The sequence below is a fragment of the Pseudorca crassidens genome, chromosome 15, assembly GCF_039906515.1.
Source record: "Pseudorca crassidens isolate mPseCra1 chromosome 15, mPseCra1.hap1, whole genome shotgun sequence".
Taxonomy (NCBI): domain Eukaryota; kingdom Metazoa; phylum Chordata; class Mammalia; order Artiodactyla; family Delphinidae; genus Pseudorca; species Pseudorca crassidens.
The window spans coordinates 24020358-24032769 of NC_090310.1; the positions used below are offsets into that span (position 1 = coordinate 24020358).

Genomic DNA, 12412 nt, shown 5'->3' on the forward strand with positions numbered 1-12412 from the left:
CTCTGAGAAGAATGCCTTTTCAGCACCAAGGACAGAAGCCCCAAAGCCCTCACAGCGCACCCATGTCCTGCAATTATTTTAGTTCAGCAATGCCCATGGCTGTGGTGGTAGAGGGTGACAAGCAACACGGGCACCCTGATTCTGTCTGAGAACCACAAATTACAAAACCCTCCCATCTTTCCAAGGCACAAGTCAGTGAGGATTCAGGTCACTGGGTTCCTAGTTTGGCAGCTCCACGGGCTCTGCTGGCCATTTCTCACATGTCCAGTGTGGGTTATGCCCCTTCCCAAGATGGGCTGGAGTCAGCTGTCAGGCCTCAACTCTGCAGTAGTTGGAAGAGAAAAGGGGCTCGGGGTATTTGCTCATTCAGCAACTCTCCAAGTCTCTGTGCTGAGAATATGGTTGTGAAGAAGACAGACATCATCCCTACCCTCTCTCTTCTAAGATGAAAAATAAAACCATAATATTTACCATTTATTGAGCACTTGCTACTTTCTAGGTCCTGTTCCTAGTGCTTAACATATATTCTCTCATTTAATCTTCATCACAATCCTACGAGGGTTCATTTTCCAAATGAAGGAACAAAGACACAGAAAGGTTAACTAATTTTCCCAAGGCTACACAGTTGGTTGGTGGCAAGGAAGGGATTCACACCTTAGCAGTCAGGCTCTGGATTCCACACTCTTAGCCACAAGACTATAACACTACTCTAGTAAATAGGTAAGTAGTCATAAACAGCTATGAAACACATGCATATGTAACTAGATGTTTGTGATAAGTGTTATACAGGAAAACTTAGAGTGCAATGACAAAATAAAGAGACAGGGACTTAATTAGTGGAGACTATTGGGGAAGACTCTGCTGAAGAGGTGGCACTGACAAGAAGCATGAGAAGGAACCAGTCATCTGAAGAATTCTGGGGAAGAGCTTCATAGGAGACAGAAATAGTGTGTGCAAGAGCCCAAATGAATGAAAAGAAGCTAACGTGGTAGGAGTGGAAGCTACAGGAAGAAGCTCAGCTTCACTACCTCACACCAGAGCAGACCAGTCACAGGAGAGGCAGACTCTGACCTGATTGGTGGAAGGAATGTATTAGCCGTAAGTACATGTGGCCTGGACATGGCAGGAAACTCCACAATGAACATACTTAGGGAAATGGTATAGCACGGTGGCTAGGAATGTAGACTCTGGAGCCAGACTGCCAGGGTTCGAGTCTCTTTCCCCGTTCCCAAGCTGTGCGTTGTTTAATCTCTCTAGCCTCAGTGTCCCTATCTGGAAAATGGGCATGATAATGACTGCACTTACACCATGGGATTGTTGTGAAAATTGAAAGAATTAATATCTCTAAGGCATTTGGGACAGTCTCTGGAACACAGTAAACTCTATCATTACACATGCCCTGGGCAAAGAAAGCTGACTTGGTTTTGACATTCAGGAATGGAAAAAAACCCAGCCTGAGCAGAAATGCAGAGTTAGGGGCCCAAATCCTGGAACTGAGAATCCCAGGCTTGGTGGCCCATGCTCTTCACGTGGGCCCCAATCAGCTTGCACCTCCCAGAGTCTAAAGGTCCATTGAGGGCTAACTGATTTTCCCTATTTCACACATATTTATAAACAAAGTCTACTGCCTTCTGTTCTTATTGTAAAAGTAAAGGGGGCTTCCCTGGTGGCGCAGTGGTTGAGAGTCCGCCTGCCGATGCAGGGGACGCGGGTTCTGGGAAGATCCCACGTGCCACGGAGCGGCTGGGCCCGTGAGCCATGGTCGCTGAGCCTGCGCATCTGGAGCCTGTGCTCCACAGCAGGAGAGGCCACAACAGTGAGAGGCCCGTGTATCGCAAAAAAAAAAAAAAAATAACGCAGTTCCTCCATAAAAGGCATGGAACACAAAAAGAAAGAAAAGAAGGAAATAAAAAATCATGCTCTACGTCTCAGAGATGACACTGCACATATCGTCCTTCTAGCCTTTGGTCCACCTTTGACATGTATTGTTTTGAAAAAAGAAAAGATTGAAAGTCGACCTCAAAACTCATACGGAGGCCCACAGAGCGTCTGTGTACACAGCCTTGTATGGGTGCCCGTGTGATGCTAAGCTTTATTTTGACATGGCTACCATAACTGGATTAAATAAAGTGAACATGCAAACAGGGATAAACTCACCGGTTGGGTTTAAGAAAAGCAAGAGGGAAATGCAATCTGCTTTCCCCATTGGAGATGAGATATTAGTTACCTCCTCCCATCAATCATGGTACTAGGAGACAGATGGGGAGAGAGCTCTTCTCCTGATAAGCAAGTTGGCACCAAAGGGCCTCCTGAAAGCAGATTTGCTTGGAGGAGGTTCCTGGCCAGGCTCTCGATGGATTTGACAGCTTTCGGTTAAACAATTGCCTATTTATACATCAAGAGAGGTTTGGGCCTGAAGATTAGTTCAATGTCAGAGAGAAGAAGCTGCTGAAGCTGCTTTAGCTGCCATTCTGGTGCCCAGCGAGGGACTGCCGCCTCTAGCAGGGGGGGCCCGGACCAGGGAACAGGAAGAAACTTGTTTATGCCACTTCTGACCTGAGGGCTGGGACCCCTCCTAGCTTCCTTCTGGTCTAGTCTTCCTACATTTGAAATGCTAGCTGTTTCTCTAAGAGTTGTAGAAAGTGTTTTGAAAACATTAATCACGTGTATATATACCATCTTCAAGGCTTTTCCACTGTTGTCACCATCACCACTATCAACATCACCACCATCATCAACTTCATATGCGTAACTAACTATTCCAAGAGCTTACTCACATATTCACTCACTTAATTCTTGCAGCAATTCTATGAGATTGGTTTTATCATCATGATTCCCGTTTTACAGATGAGGAAACTGAAGCACAAGTGATGGATGTAACTTACCCAAGGCCACACACCTAGTGAGTGCTCAGCATACGAACGCTGGCAGTCGGGGTCCAGGACCCAGATTCTTAACTGCCATGCTATAGGTTTTATGACGTCTGTATGAGACTTTCCTTAATATTTCTTTTCTAAACCAACTTTAGATAGCTTCAACTGTCTTCTTTTAAACTTAGTCTTATTCTAAGCATCATGTCCATTAAATCATCGATTAGGTGGCTAATTATATAAATTTTCGTTGATATACATAAAATCAGTACTAACTCTCCCATGATGCCCATTCGTGAACACCCCAAAATAATCTCACATATCACTGGTGGACTGTGAACACACTTTGGGACAGGGTGACTCTAGAAAGCAGGGGGAGGACTGATTTTCCTCTCTTGCTCCTTTACAAATGATTCTGCTTAAAATCAGCAGAGCTTTGCTCTTTCATCCACACACTCCAAGAACTGAAAACAACAGGTCCTCTCAGATGCAGTCACTAATCATGGGGGGATAAAAGTCAGACCTAACCAGACTCCAATGCCAGCCGTGTGGAACCCTGAGCAAGTTAAACCAACTCTGCAAGCCTCAGTTGTACTCTTTAAAAGAGGATAACACCACTCGAAAGCGCCTGGCTCGGCACTTCCTGTGGTCAGCGAGGATACTCAGTCCTCCACGATCCCCACATCACTGTCCGGATCTTATAAAGAAGAGGACATGAAGACATGGAGAGCCAAAGCCATTTGTCAAAGTCCCCTGGCTGCCATACGGCAGAGCTGGCATTTTGGCACAGGTGTCTGGACTCCATTGCCCATGCTCTTACCACCACACCACACTCTGCCCCAGGGCTAAGCACTGGGGCCCTGGTGACCTTGAATTATTTGGAGAACTTAGACCAATCAAGGCCGGAAAATTCCCAGAGGAAACTATTCCGGCTGGGAATGAGGGAAATGATTTTCCCTTTCCATCTCCCTGTAAGGGGCCTGTCCCTACACACTGAGCTTTGATCAGGCTGCCGAGATTTGGGAAACTTCTCCGATACTCCCCGAGCAGAACCCAGGAGTTCCTGGGGATGTTTGCCAAGACCTGCTTACTAAGGGCACTTACTTCTTTTAGCCCTGCAGAGGTTATCTGGGAAACTGATAATTGTGCTATATGTCTTTCAATATATCTAGCTACATTTTTGGAGGAAAGCAAGGAAATACAGTGAACACAACACTCCCCTTGATTTAATTATAGGAACAGTCAGGACCAATTTGGCAGTTATTAAAGTACCAGTTTGCCTTTATGCCATCTCTTAGCAGCGGGAGCTGGAAGTCCAAATTGGCTGCTAAAGGCTGAAGTTGGGGACAGGAAGGTCAAAACTGCTATTAGGAACCACGTGGAATTAAAAACTAAGGCGCCCTGTGGCCTATTTGGTATCTCACTGCTTGCTTTTGTCCCTCTCCATCTCTCTGTCTTTTAAACTCTCTTCCTCTGTCACACTGTCTGGTCCCGAAGCATGAAGCATCAGAATGGGAAGGCATTTGGAGATCATGTCATTCAACTACTTTGTTTTTCAAAGGGAGAAAATGAAGCCCAGAGAAGCAGAGTGGCTGCCTCAAAGCCACCCAGCATATTGGAGGAAAGCAGGACCAGAACACAGACAGGCTGCATCATGCAGGGATTTGAGCTTGGGCTCTGGGGACACACTCACTTAGGTTTGAGCCCTAACCCCGCCCTAGTTGCGTGAGCTTAAGCAAGTTACTTCACCTCTCTGAGTCTCAGTTACCTTATCAGTAAAATGAGGCTAATACGTTGAGGAGGGTCGCCGTCTGGAGCCAGAAAATTAAACACAAAGGGAAAGAGAACAGAAGTTAATGGGTGGGGGTGGTCAAAAGGTACAAACTTTCAGTTATAAAATAAGTAAGTTCTGGGGATGTAACGTACGGCACGGTGACTACAGTTAATAATACTGTGTTGTACATGTTTGAAATTTGCTATGATCTTAAAAGTTCTTATCACGAGAAAAAAGATTGTAACTATGGGTGGTGATGGATATTAACTAGACTTATTGTGGTGGTCATTTTACAATATATACATATATTGAATTGTTATATCACTTACTTGAAACTAACATAATATGTCGGTTATATATTAATTAAAAAAAAAGATTCTTGCCAGTGAACTACTTGGCTATTTGATGTGATGTGTTTATTTTACTTTAACCCTCTCCAGAAATAATAAGAAATAATTAAGCAGCCAGAAAAAAAAAAAAAAAAAGAATTAACAGAGTCTGGGCTTGGTGATATCATTTGAACTGCTTGATTCAGCTATGCCTGAAGTCAGATACTAATGTTTTAGTTGCATCACCCAATAACTTCCCTTACTACCCTTTAAGCGAGTTTGAGCTGAGTTTCTGTCACTTCCCACCAAAAAAGGGTCCTTCCTAACATGCCATCAGTGCAGAGCCAGAGCGAAGCCCCACTCAGGCTGCGCCCGTGGGAGACATGAGGGAAGATGGGCGTGGCTAGGTTTGTTCACTCAGCAGGTGAGGCCTCAACTGACAAAGAGGAGAAAGTCACCGTCGACGGCTCATTTTACTACTGAATTAATTCTAAATTCATCTCCTGAATTCATCTAAGTGAGAGAAGCCCAGCTGAGGACTCATGCATGAGTGTTGGAACTTGTGAGCTGTTTTGTCCAGAGAGCCTTGGGTTTTAGGGTTTTAGAGGGAGATGCAAGCAACAACTCCTTAGCCTGCGTCTTTATCCTGCCCTTTATCCTGCTGGGCCGTTTGGGTACCACCTGTCAACTGCTGATGCACATCAACTGGACAAGATGTACTCATACACCCAGAGGCACAACTCTGGCCTATACACCATCTATTTATTTCTCCCACCTGCAATATGTGAGTCCAACGTTTATCATGGCAATGACATCATCACTACCACCACCACCACCATCATCATCTTCACAGGGCATTTATGATATGCCAAATGCTTTACATACAACATCTCATTTAATCCTTCCAACAATCTCGTGCGCATAAGTCCATTAATGTTTCCTTTGTACAGATAAGGGAACCGGCTCAGAGAGGTTAAGTCACCAGTCCAGTGAAACACAGACAGGACGTGGTGGATCAGAACTTCAACCTAGGAGGTATGACCTCAAAACCTCATGATTTTAACCTCTGTGTTGTAGCCAGTTCCTAGCACAGGGCCTGGAAATAGTAGATAGAGAATAAATACTGAGCAGGCTGAAACAACAATACTAGGGTGGATGTAATGCAGACACAAGTCTATCAACTTACAGTGGATTCCTTTCTAACGATATGACTTTGCACAAAACATGTATTATAAGCTACTTGGAAGTGAAGAAGCATCTTCATTCTCTACCTAAGGGTGGGGATACCAATATCTGGTCTAGTTCTGACAACGTACCACCTGCATGGAATCTTGTTCAGCTCTACCCTGCTTCCATGGGCTTTGGGGCCAGAGAATTGGGTTCAAACTCCAGCACTTACCAGCTGTGTGACTTTGGGAAAATCATTTGGGCTCCCAAAGCTCCCCTTTCTTCTCCTGACAAATGGAGATAATAATACGTATTTTTACATTGAGTGACTGGAAGAATAAAGTTGGATCCCGTGCGAAAAGGGCCCAGCAGAGCGATGTGCACTTAGCAGGAACACAGTCCACTATATGTCTGCCATTCTTCTTTATCCACCAGGCCTCTCCAGTGTAGTGGCCAGAACATGCTATGGTAATCTGTGCTCATTTACAGAGCATCTTCAAGTCTGGGTTAAGTGTAAAGAGTGCAGGCTGCCAGTAGGACAGGCCCAATCTGGATATAGACAGCTGGATGCCATCAACGTTAAAATTAAGGAAAATGATACAACCCAAGGATTCTGGGGTTACGTCTTGAGAACTCAGGAAATGGAGCTCACTGCTTGCCTCTGTCCCCCCCTTCTGTGGATATCTGGGTAAAGGGGATCACAGAAACAGCTAAAATGACACCTCCGTCGGCAGTGGCAGAGAACACCTACAGCAGAGCCGGCAAACTGAAATGCCAACAGGGTGAGGTAGGGGAGAGGGCAGCGACGGCTGCAGCAACCTGTAGAACGTGGGCTTTGTCTAAGAACCAGATCATAACTTCCACGAGAGAATTCAAGCACAGATGTAGTGGACCTTTGGCTCTTTTAAGATGAGCTGGAAATCTGGAGTTCCCTGGGAAATATTGCTGTTTTTAAAAGGGGCTATTAACTTTCAAATGAAGCACCTGAATTAAACAAGACAAAACCAGCACGAAGGCCAAAGAAAACACATTAACACGCTAAAGGTATCCTGTGAGCTGCCAGATTAAGTTCTGAAGGCAACGCTAGGAAAAGGCTCTAAGATGGCAGAGCGATCCTGGGCAGTGTTTTATGTCCAATGGTGGAGCGGACCCTGTGGTCTCTCCTACAGAGGGTGCTCAAGACTGTGTCCCTTCTGGCTGATCTCTGGCCACGGGGATTTAGGCTCAGCTCAAAGCGGGACTGCAGTGATGCTGTTTGGCTTTGCTCAGTTTAAGTGAGAGAGGCACAACAGATCCAGGTTGGGCTTCTGGTGCCTCCAATCCCTGCCAACATCTTAGGCAGCAAGAGTGAGGCAATGGTGAGGGCGCAGCGCTGGGAGTCGGGATACTTGAGTTCAACTCCATGCTGGTATGAGACTCTTTCCTGCTAGAAGGTAAATTCCATGAGAGTGAGGATTTTGTCTTGTTCTCCTCTAGAAGGGTGCCTGGCACATGCTTGGCACTAAGTGAGTATTTGTTGAATGACTGGCTGACCGAATGAATGATCTGGGGACATCATTTACTTGAACTATGGGCCTCAGTCTTCCTACCAATAAATTGGGTATTAAAATGACTACCCTAGTTTCCTTGAAGGACAGCCATAATGTGATAATGGACTCATGAAAGGGCTTGGGGGAAAAGGTGTAAAGGACTATGACATGATGAGACACATTCACTGTTATCTCTGTCCCTGGCTGGCAGGAGACACCATTTCAGATGCTACAAAGAAAGGGCCAAGGCCCATGCCATGCCTCTCTCCCATCCTCAACTTTTCTCTGGCTGCATCAAACCAGCCTAGAAGGAAGCCCCCAAATGATCACTCAGATTTCCATTTCCCTTTTGCACAAGGGTAGGGGGAGGATACACTACCTGGCGTTGTCCCGGCCGTGTGACTTCAAGAAATTCATCTCTCGGTATCGGGAGAGAAATGCCACCAGCTGGTCATTTGTCCTGTGGAAGCAAACCGAGAGGAAAGTCAGGGTCCTCCAGAAATCATGCAGACTTTGTGTCCTGGCTCCTTTCTTTGTCACAGAAACCAGGTCCCCTCCTTCTTTCACACCATGCAGGTAGGGAAGGCATCTTCTTTCATATGTCGCCATCATTGAGCTTACCACAGCATGCTAAAATGGACTGTCTGTCTCTTACATACTCCATATGCTGTGAACTCCTTGAGAATAAGCATAGTACCTTATTTGTTTTGGAATCTCCAGTGCCCAACACTGGGCTTGGCAAACCGTAAGGCATCAGTGAATACTTCAATGCCAGATACAGAGTAACCTCAGGGCCTTTGCACTTGCCATGCCTGGGAAATTCTACCCCATATCTTTCCATGTCTGCTCTTGTCATCCAGGTCTCCTTTCAAATGTCACCTCTTCAGAGAGGCTTTTTTTTTTTTTTTTGCTGCCCAACCTAAAGTAGCACCTGCCTCTCCCCACCCCCATCACATCACTATATTCACAACATGAGCTCATCACCATCTGAAAGAGCTATATTTGCTTACATTAGGACGTAAGCTCTGTGAGGACAGAACCTAATGCAACTCACTCATCACTGGCACATGGTAAGAGGTACATTAATGTCTGTTGGATGAATGGATGACTCAAGGTGAGATGAGTTTAAACTGACTCCTTCAAATGTGTTTTGAGGAATGAATGAGTCAATGAATGGATGAATCCATAACCCCCAGGCTGACTGAGAGAGCTTTAAGAAATACGAAGTGTGATGCAAACGGGTGACATTGTTCCCGGCATTGTTATCCCAGATTTATCGCCATCAATCTCAGCACTAGCGGTGTAGTCACAGCTAATCAGCTTGTGCATACAGCTGTGACAGTACTTAAAAAGGCAGTCACACGGGGTCTCCATCTGCCAGAAACGCGGTTGCCTCTTACGCTGAATAAACCCAAACAGGTAAATGGTGCTGAAGTGACAGCTCCTTTATCATCTGGCTTCTCCGCTCAGGCATTTTTACTTAGAAGGAAAGGGTTAACCATTGTTTCAAATTGGGAGAAACGGTGAAGGCGCATCTCTGGGAAGAGAAAGGAGGCTAGACTCTGGGGGGCAGGTGGGTGCCTAAGAAAGCGATGCCTGTGCTCTAGAAGCAGAAAGGGCTGGGGAGAGATCCCAGCTCCACTTCTGACCCAGCTGTGTGTCCTACGGTAAGTCATTCAACCTGAGTGGCGGCCTTCACCTGGCTGCCCTTCACACAGTAGGTATACATACTGATGGATAACTGGGTGGACTTAAAGGGCATACAGTAGGTGCACAATAAATGCGAGCTGCTCTGCTCTTGGCCTCCCAGCACCCAGTCAGGGCCGCCCTCACCCCTCACCCCCTCCTTCAGTTCCCTGCATCACCTGCAGTCGTGCCACTCCAAGCCCCTGCTCTCTGGACAACTATTGTTGACCAACTCATAATTTCAGCGGAGGGGGACGGAGAAGTTAACAGATGCTGCAGTGGAAACGAGCACGGCCGACATCCCGTACTCGTTTACAGAAATCAACACCACTTCAAAACCTGCCGTCCTAGTGGCTGCAGATGCCAGAAAAACCCCGTGTGCCTACAGCAAGGTAAACCCACCCAGACACAAACGCAGAAAGCTTAGTCCTGCGGATGCGCACAGGGGAATCCCAGGGACACAGGCAAAAGGCCAAGTCCACGTGTCCATGCGCACGTGGAGCATCTCCGCAAACAGGCGACGTAAAGCCCACGCGTGCTTCCCTCCCAGTTACGGGTTGCTGTGGGCAGAGGGCCTCTTGAAGTTGCTGGAGAGGTGGAAACTAAACCAGCCTGCAAAGGAAATGAAAGCAATCTCTCTTTCCGAACCATAGAGGCCCGTTCCATCTCCGCGCGTCTTAGCAGTTCCTGTTTACCAACCCCCTCTCTACTCTCTGCGACAGTTCATTATTGTCCTCCTGATGAATACCGGGACAAGTTAACCTCTGAATGGGTCCCTGGCAGCAGGAATAATAAAGAGGGGCCTCTGAGCGGCCTCCGTGGCAGGATTGAAGGGGCCGGGCTGGGGCTCCTGGGCCCCCTCTCACGAAGCCTCAGGCCTCCCAGGGTCAGCGGCTGAGGCTCCATTTAGCAGCCCCAGAAAGCGCTTTTCAGGGCCCCGAGCTGGGGCCATTGTCACATTTACCGCTTCACTGCGTCCCCATCTGACGGGGATGAATAGGCATTTAGCGAATTTACTTAGCGATGCTTCCACATGAAATCGTCTCAAAAGATGACATCTTAGGGGAGGGAGCGTAGACAGGGAGGGGGCTGCGGATTCCAGGCCCAGAGCCTGTGGGTAAAGCGATTTTCAAAGCACAGCGCTGGGTCCTGGCTGGGCTGGACACGGAGGGGACCCTGCCTCCCCCTCCCTGGGTGAAGAGCCTGCCCCTCGAGCTAAAACCTGTCCCCCAGCCCTTCTGCAGGGGGAGACAGATCGGCTGAGGACCAGGTTTCCCTGTGGGGCTTTCCGACGCCTGTTGGTAATTGCCTACATAATATTTAGTTCCCTCTGATTAATTAACAGCTTGCGATCTGTTGTCATATTACCCAGTTCCGTGCTCTCTCCCACTCTCTCCCCCTCACACGCATTTCTCACTCCTTTCTGGTGGGGTCATTTGCCAAATGAATTCCACAGCTCATCACTTGCGTCTGTCTCCTCCACAATTTCCTTCCACCTTTTGTGGAAATGATCAGAAGACACGTCTATGCCAGTTCCTCCGATTCATGGTGGGGCCTCTGGGACCCATCACTGTGGCCTTTGGGGCCACTGGGACACCTTTATGGGAATAGGTAAGTAAATAAGTATTATAGTAAATAATTTGTTTTAATAAATACATTTATTTTAATGTAAATAAACTTATTGGAACCATGTGGGAACCTCGGTTAGAAGGAAATACATGCAGAGTAAAATGAGCTCCCGAAGCACCACCATTAGGAAATGTCCACCACGCCCTAGGCCCCCGGGCGGACTTTTGCTACAATTTATTGCACTGAATAATCACAAAGAGTCTCTAAAATGCGAGTTTCATTCCCATTTTACAGATGGGCAACTGGGACTCAGAGGAAACACCCCTTAGTGAACAGTGCAGAACTAGGATTGGAAGCTGGTTCCAAATGCAAAGCTCGTGTTCTTTGCTACTAGATGGCGTCTACAAATGGGTGAATGAATGGGTGAATGAATGGGTGAATGAATTCCATCCCAGGTACAAGAGAAAACACACGTGTTCCACTGCCTCCTTGTTCAGAGCCTGGTCTTGGGACCAGCAGCGTTAGCCCACTGCTATTAGACATGCCCTACCTCAGGCTCCACCCAAGATATACTGAGTTAAGATTTGCCTTTTAACAAGACTCCCAGGGCATGTGTGCGCCCTTTAAAGTTTAGGAAGTGCTGCTTAAAGCCAAGCATGAATATTGGTAGTTAATTCTCTTCCTCTTCATCTTCTCCCCACGGTCTCTCCCTGAGAGCCCAGACTTCAGGCAGGTTATTTCATCTCAATAAGCCTCAGGTGTTGGGAGTATTAAATAAAATAATGCACGTAAGACCCGTGCGGTAGCACCCAGCCCACCGTGAGCCCTTGATAAAGGTTAACTGCTGTTTAATAGTATTATTATTGCCATCGTGAGCATCAGAAGCTTAAGACATGTTGAACTGAGGACAGCAGTATAAAGACCCAAGCTGATTTGAACTCGGAAATCTCTCTGTGCCTCATACCCACGAATTTTCTGCGGAGCATGGTTTGGGAGACGCTCCACAGAAGGGAACCTGTCTACAGTCTCCCAGCTGGCATCACAGTTATGAACTGGCTCCCAGAGGACCACCACACTGCTGCGTGTGTCCGATACGCATGTAGCTCTGGGCATGAAGATACCCAGGAAGAAGGGGGATAGCTCTTAGGTCCTCGGGTGCCCAGAAGTCCAGTCACAGCCCAGCCTGTCTGCAGGCAGCGAGTGGCAGGGCAAGGAGCGTTTGGGACCTGCTCGGTTTCACTTGGAAGGAGCCCATCACAGAGCCAACTGCCCTCCTCTGGGTCCCTCCTGCCTACCCCGATAGCCCTTCCCTGATACAGGATGCTAATACGCTGCCAGAGGTGTTCATGGCTGATGGCGAGGCCGACGGCGCTAAAGCAAAGGTCAGCACAGAGTTTCGTGAATGTCAGGATTTCAAACCCCTGATGCTGCCAGGTATGCCCAGACCCCAGAGGGCACCGGATGCAGCCCTCCTGGAGGCAGTGGGCG

The 12412-nt window shown here is 47.3% G+C and overlaps 1 protein-coding gene across 1 annotated transcript in view; it reads right to left on the reverse strand.

Annotated features, from left to right (window-relative positions):
- Window positions 1-12412, reverse strand: part of XYLT1 (xylosyltransferase 1) — a 304486-nt gene that overhangs the window by 40415 nt on the left and 251659 nt on the right. The window contains exon 6 of the mRNA XM_067706537.1: window positions 8049-8129. Within this exon, the coding sequence (XP_067562638.1) occupies window positions 8049-8129 (81 nt within the window). The remainder of the gene's footprint in view (window positions 1-8048; window positions 8130-12412) is intronic.